The sequence below is a fragment of the Miscanthus floridulus genome, unplaced genomic scaffold (assembly GCF_019320115.1).
Source record: "Miscanthus floridulus cultivar M001 unplaced genomic scaffold, ASM1932011v1 fs_527_5, whole genome shotgun sequence".
Taxonomy (NCBI): Eukaryota; Viridiplantae; Streptophyta; class Magnoliopsida; order Poales; family Poaceae; genus Miscanthus; species Miscanthus floridulus.
This window is the reverse complement of record NW_027096894.1, coordinates 39,331-60,986: the sequence shown is the minus strand read 5'-3', so window position 1 is coordinate 60,986 and position 21,656 is coordinate 39,331. Positions and strand designations below refer to the sequence as shown.

The 21,656-nt window shown below is 45.9% G+C and overlaps 2 protein-coding genes across 3 annotated transcripts; both read right to left on the bottom strand.

The window, feature by feature from the left end:
- Positions 1-2,829: 2,829 nt before the first annotated feature.
- On the bottom strand, positions 2,830-9,076 carry LOC136532134 (proline--tRNA ligase, cytoplasmic-like). The gene is made up of 4 exons (XM_066524739.1): positions 9,070-9,076; positions 4,122-4,205; positions 3,335-3,427; positions 2,830-3,012 (listed from the first exon to the last, which is right to left on the bottom strand). Exons 3-4 carry the CDS (start codon positions 3,407-3,409, stop codon positions 2,845-2,847), a joined length of 243 nt encoding a protein of 80 aa, XP_066380836.1. The 5' UTR covers positions 3,410-3,427; positions 4,122-4,205; positions 9,070-9,076; the 3' UTR covers positions 2,830-2,844.
- Positions 9,077-16,080: 7,004 nt separating this feature from the next.
- Positions 16,081-21,001, bottom strand: LOC136532135 (wall-associated receptor kinase 2-like). 2 transcript variants are annotated; one of them, XM_066524741.1, is made up of 4 exons: positions 20,864-21,001; positions 18,581-19,509; positions 18,034-18,192; positions 16,081-17,543 (listed from the first exon to the last, which is right to left on the bottom strand). In XM_066524741.1, exons 2-4 carry the CDS (start codon positions 19,464-19,466, stop codon positions 16,567-16,569), a joined length of 2,022 nt encoding a protein of 673 aa, XP_066380838.1. In that variant the 5' UTR covers positions 19,467-19,509; positions 20,864-21,001; the 3' UTR covers positions 16,081-16,566. The 2 variants fall into 2 exon arrangements, with proteins under 2 accessions (XP_066380838.1, XP_066380839.1); XM_066524742.1 differs by having other exon boundaries at positions 18,581-19,504.
- Between the last annotated feature and the right edge of the window lie 655 nt (positions 21,002-21,656).

The following is a 21,656-nucleotide window of genomic DNA, read 5'->3' as shown; positions in this document are numbered from 1 at the left end:
GGGCCACCGCGCGCTCGCGCACGCACACTGCGTCGTGTGGGCCGCGCGGGAGAATTCGTTTTTTCATAAGAAATTAGAAATAGTTTTCTAATTTAATTTTTGAGCTGGTCTTTGGTAAATCATATAAAATCATATAGGTGTCCAAAAATTATGAAAACAAATTTTGTTAGATTCCTAAAATTATGCTCTATCTGTTAGTATGTTTAGTTCATATATATACATGTTGATATCAGGAGCTATTAAATCACTTGAGAGTGCTTAATATTATTAGGTTAAATATTGTAGGAATTTTTGTGGTAAATTGGTGATAGCTTTAGTATTAAAAATTTGATAGTAGTTTCATGGTATTATTATGTGCTCACTATAATTTTTGTAGCTTTAGAATAGACTAAACATTAGGGTAGTTAAATGCTCTTTGTTTCACATATACATTAAATCATTAGTAGAAATAAAGATATATTCTTCATTTGTAAAGCTAGGTGTTTATTAGTTGAACCCAACACTTTGCTTGTTAAAAATGATAGTTAGCTTAGTATCTTAGTCATTAGAGCTAGCTTAGAAGCTTAGTATGCGTATTCTTATTTTAAGAGTTGCTGCTGCATAAATGCTAAGTGTTGCATCGTCATCGCAAGCATGTAGAGAACGAGTTGGCAGAGATCGTGACCACCGGCGATCATGAGTTCGTGGAGATTGTCGAGGAGTATGAGGAGGAGATTCTCGTGCAGGAGGTGGTCCTAGAGCTGCCATTGACTGACTCAGCTAACACCGCGCCTACCAAAGGCAAGCCCCGGTGCATAACCCTTATTTTTTATAATCACTGAATATATATATGTGATGTGCATTTAAGTTACAGGAATTTTATGAAAATCACATGCATAGATATAACTATCCTATGAGTTCTACTAGTACAGGTTCGAGTAGCTGCTATGCTTAGGTTTTTTGTAGCGTGAGTAACCTATCGTTACTCAAAATAGATGATTATTATAATTACTCTCATGATAAATTGATGAAAACAAAAATGGAGATAGGGCAGGGATATGGTATGGGTATTGGTGGGTGTAAAAGGTTGTGTCCCGCGGCCAACGGGGCATAGCTTGGTTATACTATTTTCCCTGTTCGTGTCGATTAAGGACCATCCATTGTTGTGGATGGTAGTCAGGTCACAGACTTATTATCCTGAGCACATACTTGCTTATGGGGGCGAGAAGGCTTGTTACGCTCTTGCCGTGGGTTTCGGCTCTTTCTGAACCGACTGATTGAAGGCGGGGATAGGTGGAGGTCTAAGCACCATACTGAGACTAGATCTCAAGTGTGGGGGCTTGAAGTCTAAGTTTGGACGGTGACGTGGACCCTGTGACAGGAGTGGAATGGGTTGGTCTTGTTTGTGCCTAGGGTACAAACGGGGCGTGTGTTTTGGGGTACCCAGCTGGGATACATCGGTTCTCGAATCGCCGTTTTCGTGAGACGGTACGACTTGGCTATGGTCTAGCACCATAGTAAGAACTAGAAGATAAAAGATGGTGAAATAGTTCTGATTGCTCAACCCTTGCTTGAAAGTAGAACAGGTGCTTACCAAGAATGGTTAGTTAATGAAGTAATCATGACTGCTAATAAAACTTGACTGTAAGGATGAACTATTAGTAATGCTTTTCACAAATAAAAAGAAAATAATAAACCCATATTGCCTATCATACTCCTTGAGAGTCAGGAAACTATTCCCACTGGTCGGGTAAGTCTTGCGATTAAATTGTGTACTCAGGGTTTATTTTACCCTTATTGCAGGTGCAGCTTGAGGAGTAGCTCTTGTGTAGTGGATTCTTCTAGTGGGCACAGACTGATCCTTGTACCGTTTCCGCTAGATGCTTATTTTCATTCCGCTGTTTAATTATCGCACTCTAAACTCTGGTATTGTAATAAACAATTTCTAAGAACTCTTGTTGTATGAAATGAACTAAGTATTGTAAGCTCGTATACTTTATTGGATTCTGGATATAAAACGTGGATTGTTTCGAGTTCTCCCTTGGGGTGTGCTTGACGGAGCTGTTCGATGTAGCTCACTTTCGGGGTGCTTAGTGTCTAGTGGAAGACGAGCGTCTCCGAAAACATATTGTTTTGGGCGGTTCTGCCACAATACATGTATAAATACCTAAAAGAAAAGGAAAAAAATAGGAGATTAGAGGTCATGAAATAGGGAGAAAGAGAAGAAGGCCCATTTAATGGCCCACCTCTCCACATTACAGCCTCTCCCACATCCTCTCCCTCTCTTGCATCTCTCCCTCTCCCGCACGCATCTCTTCTGCGCCCGCACGCCTCCGGTTCCTCTTCCTCTCACATGTCTCTTGCGCCCGCATCTCTGCCTCTGCGCCCGCCACCGCCGGTTCCTCTCCCTCTCCCGTAGCTCTCTCTCAGTCCATGCCCACCGCCGCCTGCGCCCGCGCCCACCGTCCGACTCCGCCCAAGGCTGCTCCTCCCTCAATGGCGACCTCCGCCCGCCTAGGGGTTCACCTACCCCCATAGGCCACGCGGAACCCCCTCGCCTACCGCTTAGTCGCGCCTAGGCGGCCGCCTAGCGTCGCCTTTTTGAACCTTGCATGACAGGGAGAGTAATGGAGCAGTTCAAAATTCTGATAAATCTAAATTTCTGGTCTTTCTCAAGAACTCAATTCATAAATCATAGCAGAACAGTAAACACATCTTACCCAATGTGTTCAGCAACGTAAAAAAACAGCTAGCTCAAGACATTTTTGTGCCTATGTACCCTTTTCTTATTCATTGAGCTTCTATTTTCAAAAAAATGTAACTCTTATAGTTGGGCAGGCTGAATTGAAAAATTAAATGAATATCCTAACTGGGAAAATACAGAAACAGAGGCATGGACAGGAGTAAAATGCACACCTTAGGTGCAAAGCCCTCAATGTGGTCCTTCTCCTTCTGTAGAACATTCTCAGTAACAAACAAAGGGAAATAATATGGTTTGAGCTTCAGCTTTTTAATTTCTGCATCAAAGAATTCCTGCACCAAATCATATAGCAGTTACCAAAAGGAACAGATTACACTGGTGTCATTACGACTTTCATAAACTATATTTATAGAAAAAAAAACAGAAAGGGCCCTGATGCTAAAAACATAGTTTATACATAACTCAGGGTCAAAAGTTCTGTTTTGGAGAAACTATGAAAAAGTTCTTTAGCACTGAGATACTTGCAATTACAGAATTGGTAACAAATGACACTTATAACTTTGTAGGAGAAGGGCAGATGATCAAAAGGAAAAGGAAAACATCGATGACCAGTCAAATAGATCCTCATTTTCAGTTGGTATCGAAAAAACTTACTTTCAGCAGCTCCCAGATTTCCATCGCCCATGGCCTCAATATATAACAACCCGAGATGTCATAGTACTCAATCATTTCACTGTTATTAACAACCTGGAGGAACAAATAACAAGGCTCAAAAGCATAAGTTACAGTTTCATCTCAAAGGCAGTGAGATATTTTTTAAATTTTGATGAAAGAATTTGGCCATATAGCAACTACATAATCATCCAACAATTCAACAGCAGCTCAAAGATTTCTGCGTTCTCTTTGCTAACAGAAACAAAATGGAGCAACAGAATAGGTTTGAATATGGTACTTAATGGCATTGCTGCAACTGTAGCAACACCACGAACCAACCAATCTAGTTCCTCGCAATTAAAATGAGTTGGTGATTGTCATGGCCCATTTTGCAGCTTCACTGTGGAATCTAGCCAATTACGGAAGTGATTCTAGGACTCCCCCTGTTATGATTTCATAACAGATAACTAGAAGCTACATCAACACAAAACACCTAAACCATCATCTGCGACTAATTTAGAATTGTAACAGTCTATCCGCACAACACTGAGACCATCATTGGCAAGAAATTCAGAATTACAACAGTGTATCCACACAGAAAACGCTAAAACCATATCATTGGCAACTAATTTCGAATTGAAACAATGTTTGGTCACGAAGAAAATTATTCCTACCTGCCGGAGCAGCAGACCTAAACAAATCGGGAGTACCCCTTTATCTACGGAGCACTATCTGACCGCAACAATCCACAACCAGAACGAAACGAACGAATTAACACCCAACGCACCTCAGAGTACCACTCCCCGAAGATGTCGTCCTTCACTCCTTGTACGCCATCCCGAGCTTCGTCTCTTCTTAACCTCCTCCTTCCCTGCAAAGCGGCATCCAAAAGCAAAAGTTCAAATCTCAGAGAGATTTTTTTTTAATTTTAATATTTTTTGAAAACTAATTTTAAATCTAACCCTGTCTGTTTTTTTAAAACTAACACTTTTGGCCACGCCTATTGCCCTGGCGCGGCCAAATGCCTGTGCCGCGCCATGCATGGTGGCGCGGCAGCGGGCTGACGTGGCGACGACCGGAATCGCGACCGTTGACGTGGCAGGGCTCTGTCTCGCCACCGATCTTGGCGCGGCAGTGCCACGCCACGGCTCATGGCGCGGCAGGGCCAAATAAATATCACGAGCGAGCCCGCCCGCCCGCACGCACGCCCGCACGCCGCGCCGCGCCGCGCCCCGCCACCAACAGCTGCACGTGCCCCGCCGCCATCGCCCGGACGACCGCCCGCCCGCGCCGGCCGCGCCCGCCGGCCCACGCCGCCCGCTCCTATCAAGGTACCTCCCTCTCGATTTCATGTTATTTTGATTATTATTGATTTAGGATAATTAGTGATTTAAGATAGTTTGTGATTTAGGATAGTTAGGGTTTTATAATTGTTATTGATTTATGATATTTAGTGATTTAGTATAGTTAGTGATTTAGGATAGTTAGGTTAGTGAATTTATTTATGATTTAGGTAGGTAGTTTTTAGGTTTGAGGTTGTGTGTTGTAGTATAGTTAGGATTTTGGGTTTAGGGATTGATTAGGTATTTATTATTTAGTTTATAGTTAGTTATTTAGTTAGGGATTTTGGGTATAGATACTAGTTTTCAAATTTCGGTACTTACTAGTGCGTGATACGTCGATTTTGATAATTTGATGAAGTTTGGTCAAATGCTTATATTCGTAGTGAAGTTGTTTAATATGTCTGTTAATGTTACTTTGAATATATACATGTGCTTTCATATTGTGTTCGTATTGCATAACAAATAGTTCAAATTTTGCAATGCTATATAATGTTAATTTGAATTTTGTTAATTTGAATACTCTAACCCTTTATTTATCAATTTGTAACAGGATGGCCCCTTCCACGCAGCACCCGTTGTACCCCATTCTTGAGGTGGAGTACGACGACCAGCACCGAGCACACATCTTGAGTGACAACGACACAGAGATAGCCTTGCCTCCTTTGAGGCCCCGCACGCACACCAGGGCGCACCAGTGGGACAAGCGTTACGCACGCGTACATACGGCGTGCCGACTTCCTCAGCTTGTCCGTGTTGTCAACTACGGTCTTCCGCCCCTTGATCTAGCACTACTTACTGCAGCTGTAGACAGGTGCGAGTGCCTTATTTATACGTAAACATTTTTGTAACAAATTTGAGGCAACTAACAGTCGTTCTATTCTTATAACAGGTGGAGGCCTGAGACCCACACGTTCCACCTACCTTGTGGCGAGATGACCTTGACCATGCAGGACGTGAAGGCTATTTTTGGCATTCGGTTGGGGGAACTTTCAGTGATAGGGATAGTTGACAACGATCACTGGAGGGAGCTGGTTGCTCAGTTTACTGGCTTTCTTCCACCGGACGACGAGGCTTCCAAGAAAAATAAGTGAGAAATTCAAGCCTATTTAATACTTGTATTGCTTTCCTCCAGCCATCGGGTCTCATTTTCTTTGGTCAATTTTAGAAAAAGTTCTGGTGTTTCGTCGTCCTAGATCACAGAGCGCTTTGATTATTTGGACCCACAGGCTGAGGAGACTTAGATCGACAGGTTCGCTCGAGTGTGGCTCTGGCACTTTCTTGGTGCTTTCCTCTTCCTAGACGCCTCGGGCAACACCATCAGCTAGATCTTTCTTGACATACTACGCCAGCCGTTGGAGAACATAGCGGCGTACAGCTGGAGCAGCGCAGTCCTGGCATGGACATATCGACAGCTATGCGTTGCCTGCCATCGCACCTCGGGGTATGCGAACCTTGGGGGTTGCTCCTACCTACTCTAGGTTTGGTGTTGGGAACGATGGCCCGTTGGAAGGCCCCTTAATACTGGTTTACCGGTAAATACTTCGGTTCACTATATTCTTCGAAATAGTTACATATGATGAGATTATTAATGGCTAATTCATTATCGTGTTCAATGCAGCAATGGAACGGGCAAAATACACTCCCTACAGCTCTATATATCTGGACGAAAGCAGAGTTAGTTAGAGGGAATCCGAGGCGCAAGTATAGGGAGTACACAGACGGTCTCGACGTCCTGACACAGCACCAGGTTACGCTCTCTTTACTATCATACCTGTGTCTTGTTCGATGTACACTATATCACAACCTAACTCAATTACGAAATGTTCAGGTGCATTGGTGTCCTTGGGATGCTCCGGAGCTCCAGTACTATCTCAGTCCTGTCACTAGGGACGAGTCAGACGAGTATCGCTGCGACGTCCCTCTTATTTTCTTCCACGTGGTCGAGATTCACTTGCCCATTAGGGTCTGCAAACAGTTTGGAAGAATGATAGGCTGCCCACCACTGCTTTACTCCACCAACCAAGGATTGCACGGGTGCGTTATCGATTAATAACAAAGCTACAATTCAGAGGTGTGTGTGGTACAACTAATATCGTTTTATTGCAGGTATGACCGTAGGAAGAGGTACAAGACCAAGGATTGGCGCATGACACAGAACGTGCACATCCACTTGTGGCAAAACAGGGAACGGCAGCCGGTCCATGCGGGTCCTCCACACGACCAGCACAGCTTCGACGAGTACCTATGGTGGCTTCATAGGTCTACGAGGACTAGGGATGAAAACGGTACGGATATTTTCCGACCGTATTCGAAATCGAATCCATTTAGAGGGGTTGAGATCTGTCCGTATCCGAGTCCGGATATCCAACATCTGATACCGTATCCGTATCTGAATACTTAAATCGCATATTTATGATGTCGATATCCAATCGTATCATATCCGACATAGTTGACACTATCTGTATTCGAATCCGAATCCGGACAAAAATATGAAAACAAATGTAATATCGGTGATATTCGTCCGTATCCGATCCGTTTTCATCCCTAACGAGGACACATATCAAGCCCCCGTACACTGAGGAGGCGATCGACAAGGACTCGGAGGAAGATGTCATCGAAGATGTGTATGACGTTACCACTAGGGAGGACACACAGCTATAGAGAGCCCCGCTTTAAAGATACGTGGTAAGATACTTGAATGGTATAATTTGTTATCCTTTTGGTATTAAGTATGTGTACTTAAACTGTCCAGCCGTGTTTCTGTACCCAGGCGACACAATTGTCAAGGATGTCCAACGAAGCAGCGTTCTGGCTTCACAAGTCTAGAGGGCAGGGGCTAGGCGTTCTCGAGGCTTTTGTAGAGGTAAACATAAACTTCTCCGTTCCGAAAATGTTTCTTTAGTGTATATGCGTTTGGGAAATGTACTAACTTTAACGTCTATTTATGCAGAAGGTGAAGAAGAGCTGCAGGAAGCTTGCTCAGAAGCTGAGCTGCATGGACACTCCTTATGAGGAACCACCACTCCCGACGCGGTCGGGTGGCATGTCTTCAGCCTCTTTGAGGACACCAGCTGGCTCTTCTCAGCCGATGATAGGTGCCACTTCCGTGGTGCGTACACCACCACATCATAGCGCTGGGAAGGACCCTGCAACCGAGGATGACGAGGACGACGATGACGACGATGACCCCTAGGCTTCCGTAGACAGCACGACTAGTGGGACGATTGGCCGCAGGACGAGATCGGCATGTGTCAGCTAGGTGGTGCCCCGCTTGGTACCCAAGAAGCCTCACAGGTACTACAAAGGTAGTTTATTTAAATACGTATGCTCCTTGAACTAACGATCATAAAGGATTATAAGTAATCGTGCATATCATATACTTGCAGGGTACGAGCCATACGCACCAGCGACGCGACCACATTGATGTTGGCTACACTCCCAATGTGTTGCCAACAAATCCAAAGAGACAGAGGCGTCCGAGGGATCCTTACACTCCTGGGTCTTAGTTTGTTAGGTCGAACTAATATTGGCGTCCGAAACTTGCAGGCTTAGTTGGTTATGTTATATCGAACTTATGTCAAACCAATGAAATTGTTATGTGGCAGCTTGTCAACTTACGCACGGACTTCATTTATTTGCTTCATATTCGTTTCAATGCGTCGTGGCAGCACTGCCGACGAGATTAAGTAGCAACTAGTTCGGAAACCGGCAGTCCCGGCGTATCTCGACGCCGGTGGCCGGCGTCTTGCGCGAGGGGTCGAGGAAGTCGGGGTGCATGGTTGCGTCGCTGCTGATCCTACAATATGAGGCCAAAAAGCCAAAAAAAATAAGTTCCTTCAAAAAAAAATTCTTTTCAATCTGATCCAATTTTTCGTAATCCATTAGTTAACATGGTGGTTAACCGTATTATGAAAGACAGAAAAAATTATTGGCTTATCAAATTCTCTATTCGGCCGTGAAAATGATTCAACAAAAGACAGAAATAAATCCACTATTGGTTTTACGACAAGCAATACCTAGAGTAACTCCTGCTATCGGCGCGAAAAGGTCGGATTAAACCGTCCAGGTACCGCCGCGCCATGCTCCGTGGCACGGCACTACCGCGCCAATATGGGTGGCGCGGCAGGCCCTGCCACGTCAACGGTCGCGATTCCGGTCGTCGCCACGTCAGCCCGCTGCCGCGCCACCATGCATGGCGCGGCACAGGCATTTGGCCACGCCAGGGAAATAGGCGCGGCCAAAAGTGTTAGTTTTAAAAAAAACAGACAGTGTTAGATTTAAAATTAGTTTTCAAAAAGTGTTAAAATTAAAAAAATTCTCCAGAGAAACCGACACCACCGCGCGGAGAAGGCGGCAGCGGAGAAGCAAATTCGGAGGAGAGTGAGCTCGTACCTCCGCCGCCCTTGGCCCCGCTACCCTTGCCGCCGGACGACATGGCTGGCGGATCCGGTGCGCGGTCGCGCGGCTCAGCGCGGGGATCCGGGAGGACGGAGTGGCGGCGCGAGCAAGGCGTGCGGCGCGCTAGGGTTTAGTAGTTGCGGCGGCGAGTGGAAGTGGGGGAGGACTATGGGCCTGCTTGGTTGAATCACAAAATTTGACATGTCAAAGACTTGACAAGTTAAAAGTTGGATAAAAAATTACCATAGATTTGACAAGTCAAATACGAGAGTTTGGTAAGTTTTGACAGCAAACCAAACACTAGCCAAAATCATGACTTACTAAATCTTTGGCATGGTAAATTTTAGAAGTCAACCAATCAGGCCCTATATGTTTTACACACTCACATGCAAAGAAAACATTGGCAGGCTATTAGCCTCCACTGTGCGTCCCGCGGAGTACCACCAGTCAAGTACCACCGAACACGTACGTATACGTGTACTCTAAATATTTTGGAAAAAAATCCAGAAAAAGATGTAATAACCAGTATTTGAACCCTCGTGAGTAGCGTCCTACTGGACAGGACTACCGCTGGATCACGGGCCCATTCGCGAGGACTATGTGTTTTACTTGTGGTTGAAATACTTTTTGTTAAATTGCGGAGGAGAAACGAAGATCATAGACGAGCGACATGCATTTGTGAGAAAATAAAATAGGTAAACTATTTTAGGTAGTACTGCTGGATACTATAGCAAAAAATATGTACTCTAAAAATGAGTAGCTATCTAAGGCCCTACTTGTTTCCTCTCCTAAACTTTAGTGCTTATCACATCGGATGTTTGACACACGCATGGAGTATTAAATATAGACTAAAAATAACTAATTATACAGATTATGACCCATTTGCGAGATGAATTTTTAAGCCTAATTAGTTCATGATTTGATAATGTGATGCTACAGTAAACATGTGCTAATGATGGATTAATTCGGCTTAATAAATTTGTCTCGCGGGTTACCGAGGACTTGTGTAATTTATTTTATTATTATTATTATCCGAACACTCCTCGTGTAACACCCTTATATGATAGTCGATGTGATACCCTAAATTTTAGTGCTTGAGTTAAACACCCCTGAATAGAGAAATATGTGGCGTAGAGTAGCGGCCACTCGGGTCAAGAGTAACGTGCAAGTAGCCAAGCAGACAGCATCGACACGTTGGCTGTTGCGCGCTGAAGGGGATCTGTGGGCTGGGTCCACGGGTGACTTCATAGGTGTTCGGCTGGCGTTGGGGGCCACAACGCGATGGGCTGGTGTATGTAGACCAGGTGTAGGGATGCAACTGCAACCTCAAATGGTAATATATTTGGATAATTGGATCAGTTCCGGAATTAAGATTAACAAAAGGGAAAAGGTAGTTTTAGGTTGTTATTGGTGTGGTTCGGTGGCCAAAACCACTGCCACAGGCCCACGACGTTGAAAGGTTGATGGGAAATTAGTTTAGACTAGCAAAAGTATATGTACGTTGCAACTGAAGAAACTACTTACGTACTCAATTGCATCTATGCCATAGCGCAGGCGACCACGGAGGGCCCAGGGGCGCACGTTTTCACTTCCACTTCCAACTATAACATCAAAGAATCAGCAAATATAATGGAGCATACTGCACTTCATCATGCATTTTTTTATTAAAGTCGAGACTAATAGCACATAATTAATCAATCAGGAAACATAATACCCTTTCTTTCTTTCTTTCTTCTTTTTTTCTCTTCTTTCTTTTTCTTTTCTTTCTCATCCTTATCTGCTAGCTTGGACTCGGAGTCACGTGGCTTTATCCACTCGCACCCCGAGGCCTCCAACTTTGTCTGCCTGAAGTCTTGCCAAGGCAGCCATGGAGCCCTATCGGGCTGACGGTCACAGCACCCAGCAACCACGGAGCCTTGACGCGACCATGCGACGGCGTCTCGGCAGCCTGGCAGATCCATGTGATGGAGCCCCAGCGGCCGCACGCCCCAACGACTTGGGAGCCTCGCCCACGTTGTTGTCTCTTCTCTCCTCGGTCTTGCCCCGCATCGTCGTTGTCGCACATCCTCGCCTCAGTCTCGCTCAGGTTGCCGAGGAACTGAGATCCTATCGGTCAAGAATGTCATCCCGGACGTTCGGGTTAGAAAACAATGTCCGTGAAAGCGATGACTCCGTCTGAGACGTACATAGGAGATGTGCGTGCTGCGGTGTGATTTTTGTTTTGGCCGCTGCAGTTGGGACGGTGTTACTGAAGAAGGCAATAGAGGCGGTGTGCGCATACAACGTGAGATTACTGTGTAGATACGTGACCAAATAGGAGAAGTGGTCTCTTGTGATTGGTGATCTGTCTAATTAAGTGGACAGCTAATTAAGAGCAAGGCTAATAATACAGTAGACTGGCTGACTGTAAGTTTCCTTACAGTCTTCTTTCAGCTTACCCATGTTGTAGTTAGCTTTTCACGGCTAATACGTGGTCTATTTATCTCTCTCACAGAGTTTTTTAGTTCTTGTGTCTGAGCCGGCTATAAGTTTATAGCCCGCTTCTCCCCTCTCTCCTCCACCTCAGCATTTAGCCAGCTTACAGCCTTATATTCATGCCTGTGATGCATTCATGTTGGGTCGGCTGATGCATGTATGCGGGATGTATGTAGAGCTGACGTGTGGGGCAGCATGTCTCATGTCCTAGCTGGACACGGTAGGAGTTTCTGTGCTGAGATGAATTTGGAGGCGTCTGGTTTGGCTAAGCAGGTTGAAAAGTGGATTAACGGACAAGAAACCACAATCCGAATAGAGATTAGAGTTAGGACGAAAAAAATTATGGTAGAAATTTTGTCTTTTTATTATTAGATATAAATATAGGCTTTATTCGCTTGAACTTATCAGTGTTTTTCTCTCATAACAGATCAGCATCACGACCCGATACTCTCTCCATCCCAGTACGGCGATGTTCCGCACTTCCGCCAGTTCTCCAAGTCGAATCCGCGCAGCGTGCACGGCGGCGGCAGGTGCGTGGCTCGCGGCCTGGCGGCTTGCGCAGGCCGACGTCCGCAGGCGCCGAGGCGCGCTCCGCCGTGCGGCAGAGGGCGGCGGGGGCACCGGCCACCGGGCAGGCACGGCAGCCTGGGGCGGGCGCAGGCGTCGATTTGCGTTGCGCCGCGGCGTAGGGGCGGCGTTCGCGTGCGCACGACAGTGCCGGCCCTTCTCGGCTCTCCCATTCTCCCTTCTCCGGCAAGCCATTAATGGAACTGTAAGTTTGTAAGTTAATTTTGCTTAATGGGCATCCTATTTCGATGTATGAGTCAATTTGCCAATGTCTGAATTTTAGACCATGTGACAATGAGGCAGTGAACATTACTTGAAATAATACCCTGAAACTTGATATTATGTGATGCTATAATCAGTAACACATGCCAACAAATTGGATTTGGGCTGTCAATTTTTTTCTTGTACCCTTTAAAATTTTGAATACACATGTTCCAAATGCGGGGCTCACTTCTGGCTTCACCAGGCCCATGTGTTATTTTGCAATCAATTACTGCTATTTTTCACTTAGGCCCGTTTAGATTCTTGGAATTGAATTCATTATAATAATTATAATTTAGGCATAGATTAATTAAGCTAATATAGTTATATATGGAATATATTTATATATTTATTGTTAGGCATACAAGGGACATACTTATATGTTGCATTTCTATTGTAGGGAAGTGAGTTCAAGAGTGTGTTATAAGTTGGAGAATAGAATTATAACATAGTGATCTATAGAGTCTATTTCCATCTCTCACTCTATAAATTTGAGATAGGCTTATTTGTGAGTTTGAGAATGGTATGGAATATCAAATTCCAAGCTAAATAGTCTAATCCATTATGTAGATTTCAATTCAAACAAAATGAAGGGATCCAAACGGCCCCTTAGAATATTTCAAGGGCATCGAATCACATGGATCAAGTGGAATGTCTAATCAAGCTAAAGTTTTACTTACTACATACAACGTTATTGAGGTTGTGATTAAGGGGAAAGCTAAACCTTTTTAGTATTGCTAAATTATGTTTGTGAAAAAAGAGCAACATGAGTTATATTATGTTCCTTATGGTGAAACCTACCCATAAGACTGCCTGCCCCATTTTGTACTGCATTTTGCAAATAAAAAGCTTGAGATAAGAAAATGTAGTGATCAGCTTCACCTATCTAGACATAATGAAGTCATCTTGTGTGAGAGCCCTACTTGGGGGGGGGGGATTTGGGGTTTGGCAGCTAGGGCAGGGATGGGGGTGTCGGCGTAGGGAGAGGGGAAGGGGGTGACGGCAGGGAGAGAGGGAGGCACAAGAGAGAGGAGGGATAGGGGAAGCCTGAGGCTATTTCTTTCTTAGATTAGAATGAATACAATGGTCCTTTATTTATAGGCCCGAATGGACTTGTATCTCAAGTAAACTACTATCAAATGTCATCTAATCTTATTTCTTAGATTGATCCTATTTCTATTCTTCCTATTTCTTTCCTTTATTCTAGATCCTTCGGGATATGGGTGTTGGTGGCATGGCGGGAGGGTGCCCCACCTCTGGGCACGCGCTTCCTAGTGGCGTGGTTGGCCGGGATGTGGCCGACTTGGGACCCTCCTGGGCCTGTAACGCCCCCTCCTGGACCCTCCATTAGGCGTATGACATTTCTCCCCCGTTCTCCAGTCAGCGCGTCCTCGTGCTGAATTATTGTCGAGTCATTGATGGCGTTGACGGGGAGCTTGCTACCCCAAGGTATCTCCTCTATGCGAATAAGTAGGTGTCCAAGAGTGTCGTGCATCTGCTCGGAGTTGGTGTTGTTGGCGAAGAACTCGGAACATTATTGGCAGGAGCCGATGTAGTCGAAGATGTAGTAGTTGAAGGTTCCCGAGCCTGTTGTTGGCCCATGGGCATGGCATGCTGCAGTGAGGGTGGCGCCGGGAAGGATCCCCGTGAAGTGCAGCACCTGCATGACCCTTGGAGTTCATGGAAACATGTATTCCTGTCCTGCATCAACGTGTCATGTAATTCGTCTACAGTGTTGCCGTGACCTTGGACGGAGGAGTTGTTGTCAAGTGCTCCAGGGTGCTGAAGAGAAGGTTGCCCATGTCATAGTCGACTGGAGAGATGAGCGGGTGGCCATGAGCGTGGTGCCTGCGGATGTACACATCCTCAGTGTTGAGGAATTGTTGACTGTTGCTGTCGACGAAGACGACCGTTGTTGATGGTAGTATGTACAATGGCCAGGCCTCTACCAGCAAGATGCTCGAGGGTAATGCATGGCTGGTTGGCGCTGATGCTGCTGTGTGGAGGCCGACTGCTTGAAGTTGTGGTGTTGTTGTCCCGAGTGATTCTAGTAGGTCCTCCAACAAGGGAGATGTTGCTGGAATGTAGTAGCGGTCGTTGTAAAGGATAACGCCTTGCTAGAGTGACCAGGTTGGTGCGACCGCTTTGACTTCGATGGTGGCGGCGATGATCTGGAGTTCTTGCTTGTCCAGAGCGGCCAGGCGAAGCTGGGTGGGGATGGCCGGGTCAGTGGTGTCGACGAGGTGGGGTATTGCGCTGGTGTTGTCGTCGGTCTGTGAAACGAGCGCCGCTGGTGGAGTGGTACCGAGTGTCGGGGCTACCGGTGTAGGATGTGGTGCCAGTGCATTGTCCATCCGTCTTGTTGGGCCGTCTCCTTCCCGTGGAGCCTCATGGTTGGGCTCGGTTCCGATGTTGGTGTAGGGGATGTTGCATGTGGTGTTGACAGTTGTGGCTACGTGATGCTCCTGCGCACGCCGAGGTTATGGCCGTCTCCATCTCCCGTGGGTGGTGTTGTGCAACCGTTGACTGTACACTGTAGTGGATCTTGCAGGCCGGTGATGAAGAGGTTGGTCTAATGAAGCTTGCTAACGATGCTGGCATGTAGCACATATGCTGTAAAATCGTCAATATGGTTGTTCACGGTGCCGGTGTATCTGGGGGGTGCGAGGTCATCGAGTGTGTCCCGACAGATTGGTGGAGCGAAGTTGCGGATGAGACTTCGGGTGAAGAGCCCCCCAATTGGTCATCGATGCGTCCTTTGTTGAGCGGATGAACCAGAGCTGCGTTGCACCTGTTGGATGAAAGGCGGCATACCGGATTTGTTGATCTTCAGGCACGTGGTGCAGGCTAAAGAGAAGCCGCAACCGAGAGAGCCACGGTAGTGGGTCTGTTGAGCCGTCATACGTGGGAGTTGTCAGCCGAGTCGTGAAGGGTTGTTGGAGTGGAAGTTGCGTTGGCTCTGCCGAAGGGATCAGGCCCTGTGGTGGTGGAGGTGTGGGCGTCTGCTGCGCTGGCGGCCAGATGGTCGGCTAGGGTGGTCGGTGGCTGTCTGGGTTGGCTGGGTGAAAGCCCTAGTTTGGTTTTAGCTAATTGATGAAACCTATTGGACTAACCCTATGTCTAAGTTCGATTATGAGATAGGTTGGTCCAAGTCCAGTTGATGTAGCTAGATGGCACTCATGGTGATGGAGGTGGCCAAAAGATGGTGATCAAGTGCTCCACTTGGAAACGAAGAAAGAGAAAAACAAAATGGGCTCAAGGCAAACATATAATACCATAGGGCCATTTTGTTTTGTCGGTCAAGACACTATACAGAGAGTGTGGCTAGGGTCAGGATAGGTAGCCATACTATTAAGAGGGGTGATCTCAAAGCAAATACAGTTATCTAAGTGCCACTAGGTGAGTTAACTCCATGCTTGTGCATTAGAACCTAGTTAGTGCTAACAACCCTTGGAAAATGATTTGTGAACTGCTCCTTCACATCCTCAAATTGCTTGTGGAGGTCCGCAACGAGGCCATCAATGAAGGCCTTCATGGCAGCGGTGGTACTGTTTTGCCCATGGATGTGGCCTGGAATCTGGATACCTGGTGTAACAGCCCTACTTGGGGGAAGGGCTGTGGCTAGGGTAGGAGGGGCGGCCGGGGGTGCTGGAGGCGCAGGGAGGGGGAGGGCGATGTGAGAGGGAGAGAGGGTAGGGGAAGGAGCAATTGCTCAATTCTTGCTTAAGATCAGAATGATTACATCTCCCCTATATTTATAGTCCCTATAGGACTTGTAACCCAAGCAAACTATGGAAGAGATCCTTATAGATTGGATCCTTCTTTCCTAAACAAACCAATGTCCTATCTTATCAAATCTAATCTTATTGCTTGATAAGAGATCCTATTTTAATTCCTCAACTATTCCGGATTCCTTCCTGGCGAAGGTGGTTGAGGGGGCGCTGTGGCCACCCCTCCTAACGCGTGCGCCCTTCCTGGCGCCCGCTGGAAGCGGTTGAGGCCAGCCAGGGCCCTTCGCTGGGCCTCGCTAGGCCCGCTAACTCTGGGATGGGGCCCCCTAATCAGGCGTATGACACCCTACCTCTTTTTGTGTGAGATTTGACCCGGAATTTATACACTTAATTTCTTCCGCTAGTTATAACATGCATCAACTCACCAACAAATAATGTTTTATCTTGTCTACCAAGATCACTTCAATAGGAATTGAAGACGCTCTGCTACATCTGCCATCTCTGGCCTTAGATCAACATCAAGATTTAGACATTGCACAATAATTTCTGCCAAACTATGAAACATCCCAATGGTTCCTTTTGCTGAAATTTCTGGATCAACAAGCTCGATCACTCCCTTCTTCTTTGTGTAGGTGTCAAGGGAATTCCCGAGTAAGTTATTGATTTCAGGATCTAAGACCTTCTTCCTTGTAATGAGTTCTAAGAGCACGACACCAAAACTGTAGACGTCACTTTTACTCGTATATAGGCCTGTTTGCACATATTCTGGATCCATGTAGCCCCAGTTACCAATGATAGTGCTTGTGTAATTTTCTTCAATGGTAATCATCCTAGATGTACCAAAGTCAGAGATCTTCGGTATATACTTTTCGTCCAAAAGGATATTAGCTGGTTTAACATCACCGTGGAGAATTGGTGTTGTGATTTCAGAATGCATATACGCTAGGCCCTTCGCTGATTGTGCGGCAATCTGGAGGCGTAGATCCAAGTCGAGAGGCATCCCATTGCTTTCATGCAGAATCTTATCAAGGCTACCATTGGGCACATACTCATAGACCAAAATTGGGACATCAACCTCTAGGCAACAACCTATGAGGTTGACAATATTCTTATGCAAGACTCGAGATTGAATGATAACTTCATTTGCAAATTGGTTTGCCAATTTAACATCAATCCTGGGCTTCTTGACTGCCACTGGTCGAATTTCATCTCTAATATACCCCATGTAAACCTCACCGAAGCCACCTTGTCCAATACGATTACTTGTTTTTAGTATTGGCTCTAGCTCCTCCTTTTTGTATAGCTTAATTTTATTAACCTTTTCAATTAGAGGGCCCCCGTTCTTCCTAAAGAATTCTTTCATCTTCCGTTTCTCTTTGCCAAGAAGAAAGATGAACACCACAATGGCAATGATGAAAAGTCCACCTATTGCACCTACAAAACAAATACAAACATCAATTAAAGTGTTCCTATACCCGAACTGGACAACCTCACAAGAACATACGCAGTTCAAAAGATGACAGCAGCACTGCTGCTTCTCTTTTTTGTGTACTTTAGTCGTTATGGCAAAAAATCCCTAACTTTTCACATATGAAAGACAGCTTCAAAAATCTTCATCATTTTAGTGATAAAAAACCCCCTAGACTACCAGGTTCTCTTTTGTTGTAGGTTTTATACATCAAGTTTAAAGGCTGTCCAGTGGATCCTATTACAATTATGTGGTACCATATGTAAAGTAGCGGTCCACAATTGGTATATGAAAGTGCCGGTCCATAATTAGTATCCGAAATGGTCATAATTGGTAATTTGGTATATGAAAGGATATGTACTAAATTTATGTATACCAAGAACAAATACCTTGTACTTATTAGGAGTGAATAATAAGTGAAAAATATATATGCACAAGGATCATATGTATATATACCTGTGACAATTTTTGCTGCAAGCGGAAAATTGGGGTTGCAGGGAATATTCAGTGGATCGGCACTGTGGGTACCACTAGGGCATTTGCACTCATAGGAACCTGATGTGTTCTCACAAATGCCTCGGCATGGATACTCCTTATGTTCACACTCGTTGATATCTGCGTTGTTTACCAACCATGTTTATCAGATATTCAGAGCCACATAACACTATCCATAATTAAGAAAAACCAATTAGAAATTAAATTGACTTTTGAAGTATAAAATTACAGGTGCAATTAACTATTGTCACTCTTAGGCGGTGAGTGTGATTTTCTACTTTGGTCCGTTGTCAGTGACTCGTGTCCCACATATATGAGAGGGGATTGAGACCACATAAGGGTAAAGGGTGCGGTGTATACTAACTGAACTAACAATCAGATTGCCCGTGATTAAAATGTAGCAAGATGGACACATAATTCAATTCAGCCTGTTTTGAATTCAGAATTTTTGCTTCCTACCTCGAAAACATTGAACTTTTCTTTTACCGATCAAATTGTGCAGACTTACCAGTACAACCGCCGGCGATATAGGGATTGCCTTGGTATCCCTTGCTGCAGTTGCAGACGTACCCAGGTCCATTGGAAGAGTCACGGCACTCACTGTAGGTGCTCACACAAGCATAGCTCTGTGCCTTCTTTGCCTCGTTGCAGGTGAGGTTGCCGCGGATGGCCCAATCCAGCCACACCGGCATCGTGGTGTTCTTGTCCATGTTCAGGTCAGTTGTGTGGAAGGTGTAGCTGTCCTTGTCCACCAGGAAGGCGTAGTCGCAGGGGCTGAAGTCCAGCACCGCCGTGTGGTTGTAGTGTTCGAAGGCCATATTGTTGTTGGTGAGGCCCGGAGGGATGTCGACATGGCAGCACCCAACGCCAGCGCAGGCGCCATCCACCGCGCTATCAGAGCTGTTGCAGAAGGACATGCAGCCGGTGTAGTAGGCGTAGGGGTAGTAGCCGTTGCCTTCGCTCCGCTGGCTTTGGGTGTAACCCAGGGTGTTGCAACCGATTATAACGACCTGATTGTGCGTGTTGGAGATGCGGTAGACGTCGTCGCGGTTGAAATGCACATCGCCGTTGCTGGAGGCGTACACGGTGTTGGAGAAGTTGAAGCATTCCCACGCGACAGGGAGCATCACACGGGCCTCCGCGGTTCTGATGGAGAGGAGGTTGACCGGGACGGGCCTCGTGGTGCCGGCGAGCACCGGCGTGCCTGTGACGTGGTCACAGATGATCTCGAAGCCATTTCGGAAGCAGCCGGCGCCGATGCCGAACGGATATTGGATGGATATGCTGCCGCAGCTGCCAGGGCAGCCCGAGGTGTTGTTGGCCTCCGGAGTAGCTCTTGAAGCCATTGCTGCTGTTAGCAGCAGACACGATTGCAAGATCAACCTTGTCGGCATTGCTGTGTTGCTTTTACTTCGAGGATCGTTGCTTCAAACTGTCCTGAGAAAGGGGTCCATATATACCAGGTCAAATTGACGCATGAAATAGAGATTTTTGTTTATGGACAATAACTAATTCTATTTTAATGCCAAGTAGCGCAAAGGTCACGTTGGCTCGTGTGTAATAGAAACTCTGACTGCCTTTGATTTTTCTTGTTTTCACGTGGACGCGTGAAGTAGACGGACTCTGACTAGATTCATCAGTAATTCAGCTTGACGGAGTTGCCAACTCTGACTATCCTTCTAGTCTAGTGCGTGCAGTAGACGGAATTCTGGCTACACTCATCAGTGATTCAGGTGGTGTTTAAATTCACAGGATAAAGTTTAGGGGTGTCACATGCGGTGTCACATGAGAGTGTTCGGATAGTAATAATAAAACAAATTACACAAGTCATTAGTAATCCGCGAGATGAATTTATTAAGCCTAATTAACCCGTCATTAGCATATGTGTTACTGTAGCACTACTTTGTCAAATCGTGAACTAATTAGGCTTAAAAACTTGGTCTTATAAAGTAGTTGCCATCTGTGCAATTAGTTATTTTTTAGTCTATATTTAATACTCTCTGCATGTAATAGGACTAAATTTTAGGGGAGAAACTAAATAAGGCTTCAGCTTGACGCTGGCTAGCGGACGCGCTTGTAGCGCAGTGGTAGCGACTACCGTCATGCAGCGCACCCGTCCGGGATCGATCCCCTTTTGGGCGTCGCATGGGGTTTTTCTCCAAAATGATATTTGCAGGTCTTGGATATCTGCAGCCTTATACGTGGATGCTCCACAATGGTTAATGCCTAAGATTTTGGATACCTCTCAGCCACGTACAACCTCTTCGTGTAGGTGATAGGTCTAGCTCGTGCACTAGGATGTGTGTGCGTATGGTGGTGTGAGTTAGTTGGTTGATGCCTAAAAGATTTCGGATACCTTTCAGCCACGTGCAGCCTCTTCGTATAGGTGTAGGTCTAACTTGCACACTAGGATGTGTGTGGTGGTGTAAATTAGTGCATGAGTTCAGACACTACAACTTGTACTTAAAGAGTCGAGGCATAAAAAAAAAACTCTGACTATCCTTCAGCTAGAGTGCATGTAGCAGCTGACTCCAAAGAAGGGTCATTATTGCTTGTTAGTTGTTACTATATATATCACCTTAAGGATGATATACATCTATCAGTCAAATACATGCATAGAAACAAAGTTCCGCAAGAGCAAAACACATATCATTACTTCTGTTACCTACAACAAAGTGTCTAGTACCTAATACAAGGGCATACATCTAACTGAGCTGATGCAGGTATGTGAAAGCTCCAAGAAACTGCGAGAGAAAATGAGCAGGAAATGAATCGATTGCTGGGATCAAACCTTTTGGCGGCTGCGTTGTGGCCAGCAGCACTTCGGCGAGGAGACAAGGTAAAAGGAGGAGAGGAGTTGATAAAGCTCCTACCGCCCTACCGGATGTGGGGGGAACGGCGGCAGAGAGGCCAGCACAAGGACCCAGCAGGCCAGCAGACGGCCGGAGGCTGGGCCGGTGGTGGAGGCGCGGTTCGGATATATAGCCAGGGGGCGGCCGGGCGGATGGTGGACTGGAGAGACGAGCTCGACCAAACTCGACTCGGCGTCGTCCTGGTGTTTCCGTGGGCGTGTGATATGGTTTTGTTACTTCATTTCTGTCTTGTCGCGACTAGCGCAATTTGCAATGCAAGTGGATCGATGCCATTCCATATTCATATATATCCTGCTACCTAGTCTATTTGATCTTTCCTCTCGCTTTCGCACCACAACTGCTCGGATCATGACACATGTAGGCACCTTTTTTTTTTGCTTGACACTAGTGCTTTGACTCATTCTGATTGGATCACTGCGAGAGGAGGGCCTACAGACGGACAGAGTGTCTAAGTAGCTTGTGTCCTCAAGGATTTGAGATATTATTAAGAAGTAGATGGTGATTGTGACCGGACTCACACTACACCACAACACCAAGATTAGCGATGGATGGATGGATGGTCTGACGCTAAAAGCGGCTACCGCCACAGACAATCTGACGCTAAAAAGTTATAGCGACAGACTTCTACAGACGGCGTAAGTCTTGTCGCTAAAAATCTTTAGCGTCAGACAGTGCTTTTAGCGACAGACATTCTGCTACCTTGAATATTAA